General features: G+C 34.9%; 1 protein-coding gene across 2 annotated transcripts in view; it reads right to left on the bottom strand.

Annotated features, from left to right (window-relative positions):
• Positions 1–18,303, bottom strand: part of LOC143187018 (uncharacterized) — an 84,239-nt gene that overhangs the window by 22,052 nt on the left and 43,884 nt on the right. For both annotated transcript variants that reach the window (XM_076390942.1, XM_076390940.1), the window contains 2 exons: positions 11,462–11,679; positions 4,550–4,713 (listed from right to left, as the gene is read on the bottom strand). In XM_076390942.1, coding sequence (XP_076247057.1) covers positions 4,550–4,713; positions 11,462–11,679 — 382 coding nt within the window. The remainder of the gene's footprint in view (positions 1–4,549; positions 4,714–11,461; positions 11,680–18,303) is intronic.

Genomic DNA, 18,303 nt, shown 5'->3' on the forward strand with positions numbered 1-18,303 from the left:
CATTCATTCTCTCTCATTTGTACAAATAAAATCAGCTTTTGTTGTCGTTCCTCGTTTAAGGCCGAGTCACAGCGTGCATCAACTTAATTTGCAGCAGCGGGTGCTTGTATGATATTTATTGGCCATAAACTCGAGTCACCTATTTGGCTTATAATGCACGAGTTCTCTGAGGGAAACATACCCCATTGCTGGGGAATGTCTAGACGTCGTAAAGGGGATCATTATTGAAACAGGAGACACTGAGTGGAAAAAATGTAGAAAGAAAACATTCAAACCAAGGCCACTATATTTCATTTGCTTTGTGAGAGGATGATAATAATACTGTAGTGGATGGTTATAGTTATGTGAGTTTCATAAAGAATGGTAACAAAATAGCTAATCTCAGAATTAGTATGTTCCAAAGACTTTAATGTATGGATATAGAAATAATAAATAAAAATAAACAAAAAATGGCTAATCTTAGAATTAGTAAGTTCCACAGACTTTAATGTATAGATGTAGAAATAATAAATAAAAATAAACAAAAAATAGGTAACCTTAAAATTAATAGGTTCCAAAGACTTTACTATATGGATGGAGAAATAATAAATAAAAATAAACAAAAAATGGCTAATCTTAGAATTAGTAAATTCCAAAAACTTTAATTTATGGATGAAGAAATAATAAATAAAAATAAACAAAAAATGGCTAATCTTAGAATTAGTATGTTCCAAAGACTTTAATGTATGGATGTAGAAATAATAAATAAAAATAACCAAAAAATGGTTAATCTTAGAATTAGTAAGATCCAAAGACTTTTCTACATAAATGGTAAAATAATAAACAAAAAAAAAATAACAAATCTTATCATTATTATTATTCTAACTCATATTAGCATTAGGCAATATTATTCCTGTTATTTTTTGTATTATTATTATCGTTGCTATTTTATCCTAGCACTAACCATTTTTACAAATTGATCTTAAAATTAATTCCCCTTTATGCAAGATAATTGAAGAAATTTCATAGCACGTGCTGCGGATTCACTCTCATTATCATTACACTCCAACATTAGTGAATGTTATCGCAAGAATTACTGATGACCATGTGTCGGAAAATATTATATAAACTCTTGAAACGTACTATGTAAGTGGGTGTCATGTTAGTGACATTTATGTTGCGCGCGAGGGCTTAATAACATTCATAATCTCCTAAATGAGACTGTCACTTGCATGAACGTTGCAGCGGCTAAAATGTTAACACCATGGCCTTAATGAAAAGTAAATATTGAAACTTTCAAGAAACTATACCGAAACAATCTAATTTATTCAACTATTCATCGGCTAATTTCTTAGGAATATTCAGACACCCTATTAAAGTGTTGCCTTCTTATAATCTTATCGCTATATTCAAAGTATCCCCAAATTATTTAGAGCAAACTGGTTTTACTGGTACGTACTGCCACTCACATATTTGACAGCATTAAAATAAACTATTTATACATAAGTTGAGTTGAAAGTATGTATGCGTTTGGACTGATGATGTGTTGGCATAGAGTTGTGTCGTATTTGAGGAAGCAAATTTTCTGGGACAGTTTTGTAAGCAGATAAGTCTGAACAACGATTGAGCAGGCATTGGACCAGAATGTGGATTTGGTACTGGACCTAGACCTAGATTTAGACTTGAGTTAGCGAACTGGGCTTGGACTTAGATCTGAGTTGGTGATCAAGACTTGGATGTAGACCTGAGATATTGATTAGGACCTGCACTGAGATCTGAGTTAGTGATCAAGACCTGGATTTAAACCTGAGATACTGATCAGGATCTGGACTTAGACCTGAGGTAGTGATCAGGACCTGGACTTAGGCCTTGAAGTGAACCGTGACTTGAGCCAGGTTCTGAACTTAGACGTGGACCTGGCTTTAGACCTAAATATGGATCTGGACCTGGACTGAGACCTGAACTGAACTAGGGTGTGAACCAGCTTCTGAATCTAGACTTGGACCTGTATCTGAACTTAAACCTGAATCTGGATCTGGATCTGGACTTAGATCTGTAATTGGACTAGGACGTGAACCAGTTTCTGAACTTAGACTTGGACCTGCATCTGGACCTGGACTTAGACCTGGAATTGGACTAGGGTGTGAACCAGTTTCTGAACTTAGACTTGGACCTGCATCTGGACCTGGAATTAGACTTGGACCTGCATCTGGACCTGGACTTAGACTTGGACCTGCATCTGGACCTGGACTTAGACCTGGAATTAGACTAGGACGTGGACCAGATCCTGGACCTGTATCTATGACCTGGACCTACATCTATGTTCTAGATTTGCATCTATATTCTGCACCTAGTCTTGGGTCCAGGCCTACACCCATGCCCTAGAACCAGACATGGAGAAAAGACTCCACAAACCTTAGTACCGAAATCTGAGACAAAATATAACAACATGAACTCTAAATTTCCTGATTTTTATTAATACAAACCTTGTTAAATCTATTCAAAGAATATACTACTTTTATATTTGCAAAATATTTTAATTCTTTAAATACCCAGCTCTACAAACTTTGTGGTAGCTACCAGAGCTTATAGCAAAGGAACACTGTACTGCTAACTCTTCTAATCATAACTAAAGTATCGAACAATAGATCCAAGTGGAATAAAACACACGATCAAGTATCTATTCCTTTCTTTAGAACTTACGTCTGACCTTAAATAATTTTGGAGGTTCGGTTTCTGCTGCGAGTTGCATATTTCAACATCTTGGAGAGTACTTAGCCCGTGTCCCCTAATTAGGCGACTAACACTCCGTGCCAAAGCGCGCTTCAAAACCTTAAAATATGCACACCTCGGTAATCATTGGTCCACGCTTCATTGAAGGACATTTATCCTCTACATGCTTTGTGCAGCTTCGAGTCTTTAATGCCAAGCATTTATCCAAAAAAAAAGAAAACAGAAAAGGGTAGCAATTTCCTGATTTAAGGACCTAGGTACAATTACACTTAGTGAATTAGTATATCTAACTTTCAATTATTGAAATATTAATAAAAATTAAGTAGATCCAAACGTGGCCCAAATTTGAGAAAAATTGTTTCCACTGGTCAAACTCTGTGAAGAGTAGAAATATAATATTCTTGCGTTATTCAAGCATCTTGTGAATTAACAAACTCAACAGAAAATCTATAAAAATATTCACAGTAATTATCTATTAGGTTTGAATGATTAGATTATAGAGAATATTGTGAGACAAATTACTGACGATGAGATGGAAGGCTTAATGAAGTTCCTCGTCCAACATTGTCACCAGCAAAATGACGCCAGCCTTTGAGATTTGAATTTCACAATTTCGAGAATTTACGTTTATTGTTCAAGTGATATTATCTATCGATGGCTGAATCTTTGTGAGTAATCTTCAAACACGACGAGCTTTCTGTATCGTTTATGACAGCTGATATCGAGGCTGGCTGGAAGGTCGAGTATCCCTGCTACGTAATTTGAGAAGCAGAGTAAACTTCGGGGGTTGGTATTAAACAGAGGCCTCGAAATACCTCGCGAAATCTCGAAACTTCTCGAGCAATTCCACTCGCAAGTCAGCTAGCGTAGAGGAAACTTTTTCGTGCTGAATCACGCTAATTTTAATAGCTGAGAATTTTCTGCGAAATTTATGATGAATAACTGAATTTTAAGTAATGAAATGTTAGAGTGCATATACTTAATTAATGGGGCTGGTGAAGGGCAACCAAGCTGCGGATAATGTTTCTAAAAGAAGCACTAAATATTCCTCTATCAAAAACACTATATCGATACCCAACAAAATTCGTTTCTTTTTTAATTAAAGTTTAATGTCACACCAACTGGCTACATTGCTTAGATTATTTATATTGATTACCAAAGAGGAAAAAGGGAAGAAGAAAGAAACAGATCTGTACATATTAGGCTTAGGACAATGAGTTAAATTATTTTGTTTCATGGAGAAAAGAAATTACCTTGCAGACCTTACTGACGATAAAATTGTCTTCGATATTTAACACTATTTGATTTTTCTAATGGCTAACTAAAAATTTAGTGCAATTTATGATTAGATGCTTGATACACTTTCATATTATAGGAAATGCATGAAGAACACTTCAACAAAAATTCCCTAGTACATACAATTTTGGCTACAGACCTTACATCCACAAATACTGAAGACACTAACCTTTGACACTAATTAATAAAAATAAAAAAATATACTACACATATTTCCAATAACGTGAAAGTGTCCAACTCACCCATGCACGTCAGTAAACTGTCAACGCGACTAATCCTCAATTCAACAAAAAACTCGGCAGTCCAGAAAAATCCCTGTTTAAAAATTCTAAAAAAGAGGCTCACAGAGTCTTCTGCTCTTTCATCGCCGAAAGTCCCTATACATCGAGAAGGGACAACAAAAGACCCTCAACGAAATCGCCCCGAAATCCTCGCCTCGGATCCATGCAACATTCATATCCCAGCGAGAGGCAGATTTCGTTGGTAATCTTCGCGGAATTTATTTCGCGATTTCGAAACAGCAGGAGGACGCGTTACTCACCGAGGGACGTGTCGTAGGCGCAAATATAATCGCTGGTGGTGAACTGGGCGGTGAGGGCGGTTTTCCCGACCCCTGACGCACCCAGCATGCCGACTTTGTAAGTGGCCACTCGTTCGTTGCTGGTGTCTTCCTCTGCCTCCATGCCAGAAAGCTGCGAGGCTGAGCTGAAACAAGGCAGAGACGAAGGTACAGTGGGAAAGCGCGGCTAGCTGGAAGACCATATCGACCGACATGGAGAAAAAAGGAAGAAGCTCATTGTGCTAGCCTCTTCCTTTGTGATTCTTTGCAGCCCCTCGCATCAGGGAAGAAACGACGCGCTAAATATGATCTGAGCTCTTTCTTGCCCTTCCATGGCTCGTGGTGATATCGCTATTTATTGGGGCTTTTAGACATTTTTGGGGAACCTTGAAAAGCTGAGTGTTTTGTGTATTTTCTTAGTTTGCTTTTTTCTTTTAATGTGTATGGAGTGGTTGAATGAAATAAGTGGAAATAGTTTTTGGTTTGAGAGCAAAACTGGTGATTGTGTAATGTATTAATAGTTTATTAATAGACTGTAGATTTTTATGCATTTACAGGAAACTCAAATGTTTTGAAAAGTACAAAATTTGTTGTATTCTTTTGTTATTTTTTTAATAACGTGTATGGGGTGTTAGAAATAAAATTAGTGGAAATAGTTTTCTTAAAACTAGTGACTGTATATTGTATTAATATGTCGTTAATAGACAATGGGGATTTGTATGCGTTTACAGAAAACTTAAATATTTAAAAAAGTACACAACTTTAGCTTTCTTTTAATGTCGTATATAGAGTGTTTCAAGTAATGGTGGTGGAAATGGTTGTTTTTCTTTGTGATTCTTCGCAACCCCTCGCATCGTGGAAGAAACAACGCGTTAAATATGATCTGAGCTCTTTCTTGGCTTTTCATGGCTTGTGGTAATATTGCTATTTATTGAGACTCTTAGAGCTTTTTGGAGAACCTTGAAAAGCTGAGTATTTTGTGTATTTTTTTAGTTTCTTTGTATGATATGTAAGGGGTGTTTTAAATAATATTGGTGGAAATGGTTTCTTTTCCTTAAGAAATAAAACTAGTGATTGCATACAAATTTAACAAGTTTTTAACTACTTTTGTTGGCAGATAGGTTTTTCTGAATAAAACCCTGAAATTCTTTGTATTTATAATATACTGTTCATATACTGTTGCAATATTCTGTTCAACTAATTAACTAATTATTTATTTAACAAATAAATTCAATTTAACTAATTTCTTAAGTAAATAATTAATTGTGTAAATCACAGTACCTGAAAACCACTACAAAACTAAATTTCTATTATAACTTTCTAAATAGAACGGGTTATTAATTCTCTACAAAATAATTTACATATTTCAATAATCTACTAAAGTATAAGTATACCTCAGTTTTATTTGCTTCGCTATTATTGTTATGAAAATCAGCATATTTAAAGCTTTCTTCGCTTTGAAAGAACTATTTTACATTTCCACATGACAGTGAAGCCCTTTATTGGGCTCCTTCAATACGAAGTTTTCCACTGGGAGCCAAGCTCAGCTTTGAAATGGCATACAAATTGACAACCAAACACGCACATTTCTTTTGCACTGGCATTCTATTCGCAAGATCCATTGTATCCCTCTAAAAAGCAGTACAAGGGACTTTGAAGTCTGCATCGTCCAAAAAAGTTTGCAGAACCATTTCTAATAACACGAAAATTGCAAAAATATAAACATTTGAGTTTTCACAGGAAACTGTCTCAGCAAACTCAGTATTCAAAATTTTCTGTCATAGTATTCACTGTTCTTACAAATTGCAATGAAATTTTAAAACCAGAAAAAATATAAAAAAGATCCTTTTGACATAAAATTTTGAAGAATAATTACACAAAAATAATGAATCAGAGAAATTAAAGTTAAAAAATATGTTTTCTGAGTAAACTTAAAAATCTAGAATTAGAAACAATTTTTATTTACTACTAAGCTGTTTCAAAGAAGATCGTGAAATATTTAGTCACTCAGTAGAGTAAAGCGTATGTTGTTAGACCGTCTGCTTTAAGCTTGTTTATTCCACTTGCTACGATGCTTCAGACGAAGGACTTCTCGATATTCTTTCGAGGCAGCTTTTTGCGACGATAAAAAAGGGGAGAATACCACATTTTTAGTGCGTCCATTATTCGCATAGCAAATGTATCAAAAAGGAAACGCACAACAGTTTATAAAAACGAACGAGCGTCGGCTGTCCCCTTTATCGCAGGCTGTTCCACTTTTGCAAGGTTTTATCTTCTTGCTGTTTGATCTTTCACTTTTATAAAACTCAAGTGACCTTCATGAATATAAAATGACGTCAGTCGAAGCCTCCGCGAGACATTGGTAAAATGCAATTCGGGATTTCTTCTTTATTTTTTCATTAAGGCTAACCACACAGGGCATTTGTGAAGCTGTGGGAACACACATCTGTTGGGACAATTTTTTAACTAGTGACTTATAATTGCTGCAGGGCTTTTTATATTTGCAAGAATAATTCGTTATTTTAGGGACGATAACGAAAAAGTGAAAATATTAAAACTAAGCAATCTTTTTTTTTGAGTTGGTTTGTTTGTAAGAGAATTTGAAATCTGAAAATTTGAAGGAAACCACACAGGGCATTTGTGAAACTGTGGGAACACACATCTGTTGGTATAACTTTTTAACTAGTGACTTATAATTGCTGCAGGGCATTTTAATATTGCAAGGATAATTAATTATTTTAGAGATAACGAAAAAGTGCAAATATAAAAATGAAGCAATCTTTTTTTCTCAATATAAAGAATTTGTTTGTAAAAGAATTTGATAACATAATTTTATTACAGTAGTTATGAATAATTCTACAATTAAATTTCACATATTTTTGAACAAGATTAAAATATTTATTTGAATTATGTTACTTTGCTTTTTTAATTCTTTTAAAATTGTTCTTTTTAATTCTCTCAATCTAAGGCTAAGGTATCTGTTCAAATTTTAGAATTAATATCAAAATGAAGTTTTAGAAATTTCGTAAAAAATTCCCAGGTTTAATTATTCTATAAATAAATACTTTACAAAATAGCATGGAAGAGAATGGGGATTACAGCAGCATGAATAGTACAGATTTAGCCACCAGGTGTAATTCCTTCATTTGTTAGAATTCCTGTAAAAGAGGAATCCTAAATTAATTAAAATCGTAAGCCAAGTATGCGCGTTTTAATTGTAGAAATGCACAGTAATTAGAGTTGTGCGCATAGTGCTGTTATTCGCTATAAAATTATCACTAATTTTCTCACGGAACACTGTACTATCTTGCCTCTTTGCAAAACTTTCCTTTCTCAAAAACTTTCACATGAGTGAGTGTTAAACAAAATTAAAATTGACTTTGAAACTGCCTCCAAAGTACCAAGAATATCATTTTTTACATAAACCTGGTTTCAGAAATAAGTTAGCAAAAGTTACTTTCAGAATGAGAATATTTTTTACTTTCCATCGTTAAAAGTCCTTCAAGGGCAACTTGACTCTGTTTCATCGAACATCACATAAAAGAGCTCTTCGGTTAACCAACATATTTTACCAGTCAATAAATATTTCAAATGACACTTATTCTGGTCAATAAATATTTCAAATGACACTTATTCTGGTCCCTCTTCCACATAAAAAAGGAACACAGTCGAACCTATAAAAAGCACCGCAGCTGTGTTACACGAGAGGAGGCGATATTCCATTGGTTCTAGCAAGCACGATATTTCAATTAACTTCATTTATCGAATGCCCACGTGTAAATTGGATCACCATATCGGTGTAAACAATCGCTGAAATTTAATTTACCTGGCATCGTTAACGATACTGTAACGCCTACTTTTACAGATATTTCACGAGGCTACACAATAAATATACTTTTTCCCCTCGCCTGACACTAACAGCCAGTAGTTATTTTATTAATTAAATTTGTATCTGCTGCTTCCATTTTTCTCGTCAGAAGTCATCGAAACACGCAAATGCAATGGGCGATATTCATTCTGCTCTCACGTCAGCAGATTCACTCATAATTTTCCGGTTTCGTGGAAACGCCTCGCGGATATTTGGACAGGAAGTTCGCTCCACGTGGGAGAAGGGACAGCTGAGCCCTGTTTTTCACAAATACGAGGTACTTTCAGTGGAGTCTGATATTTCCTGCGCTACTTTTCCTGATCCACTTTTTCCGTATTCTCTCACTTTCATTTCGAGAAAAATTTTTTTCTCTTTTTTATTTGCACAGAGCATGACATTTATTATGATTGAACTAGATATTTTCATAGGTACTAATATTTACGATTGAATATTTTAAACGTACCATTTTTTTATATTTAGATATTTTTCAGTTTTAGGAGAGAAAACAATTTTATTCTTGAATTTTTCGATAATAACTAGGTACGTATTTTTGGATTATCATATATTTTTATGTATGTAATGAGAAACTATGTTCACAATAAACTTGTCAAGAAAATAAATGAAGTGGTGTAAAAGAATTCCTCTCAAGATCATTTTTTTAAGAACATGGAAACTCTGAAATATTACCTCAAATGAAATATCATGTTTTTTTATATTTTTAGAAAAAATTAAATTGACAAAATTGAGATTATTTTAGTAGAAACTTCCTTAAAAAAGCACCTGCAGTTTGAAAATCTCTTTAGTAATGATTTTGAGAGGAATTACTTTCCTATCATTCACTCATTTAGACTAAGATTATCATTTGTCTGAAGTCGATAATTTTATGTTTAACTTCATTTAACGTTATGTAACACCGTAGTCAGTTATATTATTTTATCGTCCTTTCAACTTTTACTTTGACCACATAGTCAGCATGCCCCACCTCTTCTGATGCTATTTTTACTACTTTTGTATGACAGCTTGAATTTAAGTTACTTTTAAATTCAAACCACTTAAATTCAAGTTATTTTTGAATTCAAACTACTTGAATTCAAACCACTTGAATTCAAGTTACTTTTGAATTTAAGTTACTTTTGAATTCAAACCACTTGAATTCAAATTACTTTTGAATTCAAACCACTTGAATTCAAGTTACTTTTGAATTCAAGCCACTTGAATTTAAGTTACTTTTGAATTCAAACTACTTGAATTCAAGTTACTTTTGAATTCGAACTACTTGAATTCCAGTTACTTTTGAATTTAAATCACTTGAATTCAAGTTACCTTTGAATTCAAACCACTTGAATTCCAGTTACTTTTGAATTCAACCACTTGAATTCAAGTTACTTCTGAATTCAAGCCACTTGAATTCAAGTTACTTTTGAATTCAAACTACTTGAATTCAAACCACTTGAATTCAAGTTACTTTTAAATACAAACTACTTGAATTCAAGTTACTTCCGAATTCAAACACTCAAATTCAAGTACCTTGACTTATTTGCACGATCCCTTAGACCCACAAAACCAACAGTCTCCGATTCCCACCATCTGCTCCCTCATACTAACCCATACCACAGAAGCCAACCATTCTCCACCTGGATCCTCCCCATGAATCTCAATCCAGATCTCTCTAACCGCGCGTAGATCTCGATCCAGCCCCAATTTCGCCAATTCCCTTTCGCCTGCTTAGACCACCGAGCCATTCCCAAACATTCTTCATAATTCCCGCCGCTCCTCCTCGCCGGCGGGAGCACTTGTTAAGATTACATCTAGCTCCAGCGTGATCCGCCCACGTGCCCAGCTGACGAGCGGCACGGAATAACCTTTTGGGATTTGAGGAGGACGAAGAGCGCGGTGGAAAATTATCCGGGAGAAAAATGCACGAGAGGAAGCCAACCGAGGCTCTTTAATCTCTTTAAGTGGAGGCTACGAAAAGGGGGTGGCAGCAGGGGAGGACGAGGGTGGAATCTTCTGGCTTCCATCACTCGTCATGTTCGTCCGCCGCGAACATCGCCGACGGCTGTAATTACGCTGGTGTTAATTGCTCAGCGAGAGGGGGACAAGAGGATTTCGACACGGGGGTCAAAATATTCCTCGACTCCAGAGGCTGGGTCTTGGAATTTAATTTCCTCGTTGCTCGGGACTAAAGACACTCGAACTGAAGATGCTTCGATCTGTGTTGCTTTTGTGGTAACCTTCCAATGATGCAAGGATTAGGGCGAGACGCTGGGAGACATTTTTCTGGGAGGTTTAGCGCGGACTGGGGGTGCATATAACTGATGGAGGGGAAATTGGAAGGCTTTTTGGGGGTCATTAAGGTGGGTCTACACTGCATACTGTGGGACAGAGTATATAATTATTTAGAAAATATATAATATATAATTTTTTAGAAAATAGAAAATATATAATTTTTTAGAAAATAGAAAAGAGAAATGTTATACGTGTCGAAACTTAGCTTCAAAGGTGACACAGTAAAACTTCTGTAAAAGATCAGAATATTGCATCACAGAAAGCGGAATGCATATCAGAGACGTAATTAAATAAAGTGTATTTTTTCATGTTCTAGTTGTATATTTACATTCAGCAATCTTAGGTTAAATTTTTCACATTTCCACCACCATAGATCGAGTAATACGTCACTGAAAATATCATAGAATACATCTTTTGAATTTTTTCAATCGTCTTTTGAATCGTCTCGATGTCCTCCACGATATAATTAAAAAAATATGCCTTCCTATTTCCAGAACCCAAGATGACCTTAATATCGCCATGGAAACAAACTGTTTTCAACACTTTCTTACTGATACTTATTATACACCCCCTACCCTGCAATTTTTCTTCTAAACTACCTTTTATCAGGCATCTGCAAGTGAGTGAAAAATCACAATGCATCACGTTAGAGGTAACACCCTCCAAAATGACGAAATTCAGAGTTCACTCAGAGTAGCCTCCAAGTCCAAAGCCAGAGACCACGAATCAACGCTCACCTGAGTAACCTGGCCTCCCTGGTGCTGCTGCAACTGGTGCCCGAGGACGTGACGCTGTTGATGCTTCGACTGCGGCGGCTCTTCAAGGAGTCCCCGAGATTGTAGACCCCGTTCGCCGTTATGGAAAACGATCTCAGTCTGTAATATTCCACGCCATCCTCGGTTTCACCCTCCTCGCCACCCCCAGCCCCGCCACGTTTCGTCTCAGCGAGCATCGGCTGCAACAGGACAAATTCATTCTATCAGCTGATTGCAGACCTCGAAGGAAATTTCTGGCGTGAATTCCACTTGGTATAGGGATTCGACATTAATGTTGTGAGATCTGGTGGTGAGGAATATTATTAACACTGTATTGGGAACATGTTCTTCTTTAACCTTTGTACGACGAGTGCAGAGTCACTTCCCAGATAGCACACGACGTCTTAAAGACGTCTATTTTATGTTCATTTTATGTCTGAACGTCTTACGACATAATTTAGATGTTTTAAAAACATCCAAGAGCGTACATCTTAAAGACTTGCAAGGTTTATGTCTGTAAAACGTCTTAAAGACACACTACATGGACGTCCTAAAGACTTACGCTTTTGGACGTCTTAAAAACGTCTAATTTTTGTCTGAACGTCTTATATACGTAATTTGGACGTCCTTAAAACGTCTTATAAATGTTTCTTAAGACGTCCTAAAGACATACTGATTTGACGTCTCAGAGACATCTTTTGGACATTTTTAGGACTTTACTGGATGTTTTTAAGACGTTTTTAAGATGTCTCTGTGCTATTTGGGTTTGATTCTGAATATATTACAAGATGTCAAAGCTGTAATTTTATTTAGAAGCATCATAGGAAAAATATACTTTTTCCTGTATCAAGTGTAAAGAAAGCTAAAGGAAAATTAAGTATATGAAATTTAAGATACATTTTTATGTACATGATTCTTCAGCAAAAGTAATTTGCTATCATGGATCAAAATGATCTTGCATTCGTCTCCAGAGTTTGATAACGAGGGTTAATAATATTTTGATGTGAAGGATCAGCTTTGTCCAAGAGTCAATTTCTTCGATTTCAATTAACATTTTCATGTTACTTAATAGCTCTTGAGGTACTGAGTCATAATGAGGCTTGTCGAATCCTCATCTGAAACCATTTGTCAAGAAATGGGGAGGAAATTCTCTGTGTTGAGAACTTGAAACTGGAAATTGAATTAAATAAATGAAAAGCTCAAAAAATTTGAAGGTTTCAATGTTACAGAACTTGAATATTGAAATATTTGAATGCTTGAAAATTTTAATATTCAAATCGCATAATCCCAGAAAAACTTGAATATTTAGATATTTTATACCTGATTTTTTTGAAAATTTGAAGATTTAAATGCTACGGAACTTGAATATTAAAATATTTGAATGCTTGAAAATTTTAATATTTAAATTGCATAATCCTAGAAAAACTTGAATATTTAGATACTTTATACCTGAATTTTTTTGTTTTAAAATAGAGATTGCTTATTCAGAGAAAACGAATAAAGCAAGGAGGACGTTATTTGTAACAGTAACTCAAGGAGAAAATGATAACTATAATGAGGCGTCTCTGTAGTTTCGTAGTTTGTCCCATTTTATGTTAAACACTTAATTGGTATCACGGATGTTGAATATTTTGCAGTAATTCGCGACGTGATTAAAGTTAAGAACAACTAAGTAGTCGTAGCTCGAAACGTGAATACACCTACGTCATGGAGGGAAGTTGTGAAGCTGTATAAAGTGAGCATCAAAAGGAAAAGTTTGAGGACCAGTATTCTCGTACGTATGATTAAATTAGGAGAAAATTTCCATACAAGCACCATTTAAATTCGTTGCAGTCTATTATTCATCCAATATTTTTATAAATTTTTCATTTTTTATCCCTTCATAGTATTCTCCTTAAATTCCACAGATGAATAGAGTACACCAATGTATTATTTCTATTATCAAAGAAACAAGCACTTAAACCTCTAACAACGCGTAACACTGAAAATGAATAATTACAGTCTCATTGCTTCATGCATCTTGCAGTAAACCATCGTTCACAACATTCTCACGTAAACCAGCCAAGCTTTGTGACGCCTTTACGTTATTTCTAGGGATTAGCTGGCGAACTAAAACAGCCTGACTACCACTCAGCTGTGGGACAAAGAGGAACTGTTAAAGGGAATGGCTGAGGAAGTTGGACAATCATGGGTACACGGTATGCCTTTTGATGTCTTTCAATTTGATTTCTAATAAGCAAGGGACTACTCGGATGGTTGAAATGCAAACTGATCGAGGAACAGTGCGCCGCTTTGTACACAGCTCTTTGATGTAATTGAATGGTCTGAATTGTGCGAATAAACTAGTGTTTGATCTGTAAATAATAGGGTGTAAGCATCAAACACTACGATTTCAATTTCACGTCGAACAGTTTCACTATTTATTCAATTTATTAACGCTTTAATTTATCATCCAGAATTTTTCAAACATTCCACTCGAAATTTCTATTTGGTTCGTTAATGTTATTCATGATCATTCAAATTAATATTATTTGTAGTATAATGCAATTTGAGTGATAGTAAGTTTTAGAATCACAGTGCATTTTTGCAACTGCTGAATTCGATCACAAAGGCCTGGCTAAAACACTTAGAATACCAGAAACTGAAATTGTACTGTCGAGATAGAATATTAAATGAGATAAAATTGAGACAGAATAGGAAATTGATTAAGTAAAATTATTATTCAATTACAGCATAATGAAATCAGTACTTTTGGTATCTCAAGTCACTCAAGGATTTAAAAAACACATTTTCGTACAAATAATTCAAATTTTGCAATTTCAGAGAAGTTTTATACGAGAAGCCCTATATGTATCCCATAAAAAATTTTGTTCCATACTGGAAAAATATTTTTTAATACACCCAAACACAGACGTCAAGATCTCAATACAAAAAAAAGCTGAAAAATATATAACACACACCACTCTCATACCATGCCTATTTTTTGAAAATAGATCTGATCTTAAATCTTCAAAAAGCTTGAGCTTCTTGAACGTCCTTACGAGAGAGACATTTTAACAGGATCGATTCAACTCGAAACTCGAGGCCACAAATTATCCCCAAACAGAACTCGACCATCATCCAGAGTCGTACAAAGTGTTTCATCGAGAACGAGAAAACTAAGCGTGGCGAATCACAGTTATCAACTTATAGCCTCAGATTGGGATTCAGAATTACGAGAGCATGGAATCTCCGCTTTGCAATCATGAGTGAGTTACCATTAACTTCGTCCCGTCCGAATTGTTTCCACAAGCGCAGCAGAAGTTACTAAATCGAGTCGAAGAGGCTCGTGTGTCACGCTCGATCCTCTGCAATCGTTGCTGAAGATCGAATTCGATCGGAACACGGAGAGAACAAATTGTTTGCGATTCTTTCGTACCTGGGAAGAAAGCTCGCGGAGAAGAATGAGTCGTGAAATAATAGGGCTTCTAGAATAGAAATGAGCTTGCCACCCTCTGGGCGAAAGCTTTCAAACAGTCCTGGCTGGTTCGCGTTAAAAATATTGCCTCATTGACTCCTTTGTAGCGACGCTCGCGTTGCAGGCGAAGTATTGTAATAAATACGTCAATGGATAATAGGTATTATTTCTTCTTCGATTTGACCTTTGTGTTTATATATATTTCGTGGAGAGAAGGGTTATTCAAAGTTTAGCGAAGTTTTTTTGCAAGATTTCTTATTTAGTATTAATATTATTAATATATTAATACGTATAATAGGCATTGTAGTTTCGGTGGTTGTTATTGAGACGTTCGATAGTTAATAGAGACTTACATTTTTTTATTTTCAAATCTTCAAATTGTACCAATTTTTCAAATTCTCACGTTTTCCCAGTTTTCCAACATTTTCCGATTTTCCCAATATTCTAAAATTTTCCCATCTTCCCAGTTGATCACATTTTTCCCGCTTTCCCAGCTGTCCACATTTTCTCCATTTTCTAAGATTTCCAAATTTTTCCCATTTCCAAGTTTTCCCATTTTACAAATTTTCCAATATTTTCCCATCTTCACAGTTTTCCAAATATTTCCATTTTCTAATTCCCCCATTTTTCAGTTTCCCAAATCTTTTCCAATTCTCCAGTTTTCTTCATTTTACAATATTCCCTTTTTCTAATTTCCCAAATTTTTCCAATTCCCCAATTTCCCAACTTTCGATCTTTCCAGTATTTAAAATTTTTAAATTTTCAGTTTCACAAATTTACAATTAGTTATTCAAAATTCTCAAATTTCTAAATGCTTGAAGTATAAACCTTCTATTTTTTATAAGATTTAATGTTGAACTTCGAAGCTTTCAAATAGTCAAAGCTTATAGTCAATATTTTAGTGAATTATAATTTGAATTATATTCGCGTATTCAAAGTCAATATAAAAAATAAATCTTGCGATGTTAATAGTTAGAACAATATCAATGTAACAAGCTTTTAATTTAGTAATTACTCATTTCTGAAGAACCTTGTACAAAAAAACCTCTTTCTTTTTATTTATTCTAATATATCGGCTATAATTTCATCCAAAACTTCTGAGACACTACATGTATAAAAGTACCATTTATAGAAAAGATTAATTCTCTGAAACCATTATAATTTTTTCGCCCTCACGTTCAGGAGATACCTTAACTATCTTCATAAAATGACACTGTCCCGTCTGAGTTGATAAAGCAATCTCATTTCATCATAGAACCACCTCGAGCCTCCTTCTAAAAGAGAGGCTAAAGATTTTCATTATTTCATTCTTCCTGCCTCATTCTTCTAACTTTTCTGTGCCATGGAACCAATACTTATACTGTATCTCAAACAAACTTAATTTTATAAGATTCAATAACAAACTTGCTCTCTTATGGTACTTTGCTGCATTTATTAAGAAACTTCTTCGAGTAGGTCAGAGATGCTGTGTTGTGCCACGAATTATTAACTCTTGTTAGATGCTACGACTGTATAGAGCGTTTCATTTATTGTGGATCTGTTCGATATTTATTTTATCTTGAAAAGGGTACAAATTTTCTTATTATTATAAATTAACTTTTTCTTTGAAGACAGGTGAATGTAGATAATTTTTTTTTAAATTATAGTTTAGTGTTTTCTGGCATTATTAGAGAGGATTGTGTTTTGTACATCTCCCTATGGATTCAGTATTTTACATTATATTTTATTTAAGTTCATATTTATTTGAATAAGGATTTAACAAATATCTTCAGTTTCAGTTAGCAAATAAATCCTATCAGTATTCGAATTTCGACATTTTTCAAAGTATCAAACTGGAAAACTGTATGCAGATCTTTATTTCATAAACTATTAGAAGTTTTTCTATCAATTCTTCTAAAGATCAGGAATTTTTATCATCTGAAAATTTCATTTTCTTCCAAAGAGAAGAAACAGATATCTCTACTGCATTTAAATTCAATTTTATTTGAATAAGAGCTTGACAAATATCTCCAATTTTAGCTCAGAAATAATTCCTATCAGGATTCAAATTTCAACATTTTTCAAAGTATTTTACTTAACAACTACATACAGATTTGTATTTTCTAAATTATAAAAACCTTTCTGCTTAATTCTTCTGAAGACGAGGAATCTTCATCATCTGAAAATTCCATTTTCTTCCAACCACATCAAATAGATCTCTCTCTACTAATACCATACAAAGACTCTTCCACAGTACTCTGACATTTGCCAAAGTTCTCTCTGGCCTCTGTCCCCAAATCATTTTCCCACTTCTGCGACCAAACAGAATTGCCAAACGCAGAGCAGGCGCCATAATTTTATAAATACCCCGCATTTGCGACGTGAAACGGCCCATAAGTGTCGCTGAAAGCGCTCGAACGATGAGCATTAATCCCCTCCAGCGAAATCAAGGGATCAGTATCCAGCAGTCTCGCTCAGAACCGTGGATTCGAAAATATTTCGCGCCTTGGATCGTTCCCATAATTTCGGCTCGCGTCTACCAGCCGTGAAATTACTTTCCCATTCGTCGCCTGTTAATTTTCCAGCACGTGTGCTTTATATGCAGCGCGATGAAAGGGCCGCGCAGCGTTTCGAACAAAAGCCTCGAAAATAGCCGCGTATCGCGAAAATCCCCGATGAACTCGCGCGATGGTTTTCATCGAGGTATCAGTTGAAAATTGTCCCATCGCGAGGGGCGTTCATTTTCCATTTTTATTTTCCACCGAAAGCTTCGGTTTTAATCGCTCGTCGACCTTCACTTGGAGCTTTTTTAAGCGCCGTTATCTGCAGCAGGTGTTCCAGCGAGCTGAATTCTTTTATGATGGGATAAGGGTGGTGGAAAGGGGTCCATTATGTTACTTTTGTGCTCAAAATTTAATAATTGGTAGATGTAAAAATGGCGTTGGGAAACTGGTGAATCGGGGAGGAACATAATAGCAGGGGAAATTGCATATTAGAATGAGTTGTAAAGGAAGTTTAAGGAAAGTAAATATAGGTTTTGAATAATAAAAATAATGGTGGGAAATTTTATGTGTACAATGATAGAGGAGATTGCATATTAGAGTGAGTTGTAAAGGAAGTTTAAGGAAAGTAAATATAGGTTTTCAATAATAAAAATAATGGTGGGAAATTTTATGTGTACAATGATAGAGGAGATTGCATATTAGAGTGAGTTGTAAAGGAAGTTTAAGGAAAGTAAATATAGGTTTTCAATAATAAAAATAATGGTGGGAAATTTTATGTGTATAATGATAGAGGAAATTGTATATTAAAAGAAGTTATGAAGAGAGTTTAAGGAAAGTAGATATAGGTTTTTAATAATAAAAATAATGGAGGGAAATTTTATACG

The sequence above is a fragment of the Calliopsis andreniformis genome, unplaced genomic scaffold (assembly GCF_051401765.1).
Source record: "Calliopsis andreniformis isolate RMS-2024a unplaced genomic scaffold, iyCalAndr_principal scaffold0022, whole genome shotgun sequence".
NCBI lineage: Eukaryota > Metazoa > Arthropoda > Insecta > Hymenoptera > Andrenidae > Calliopsis > Calliopsis andreniformis.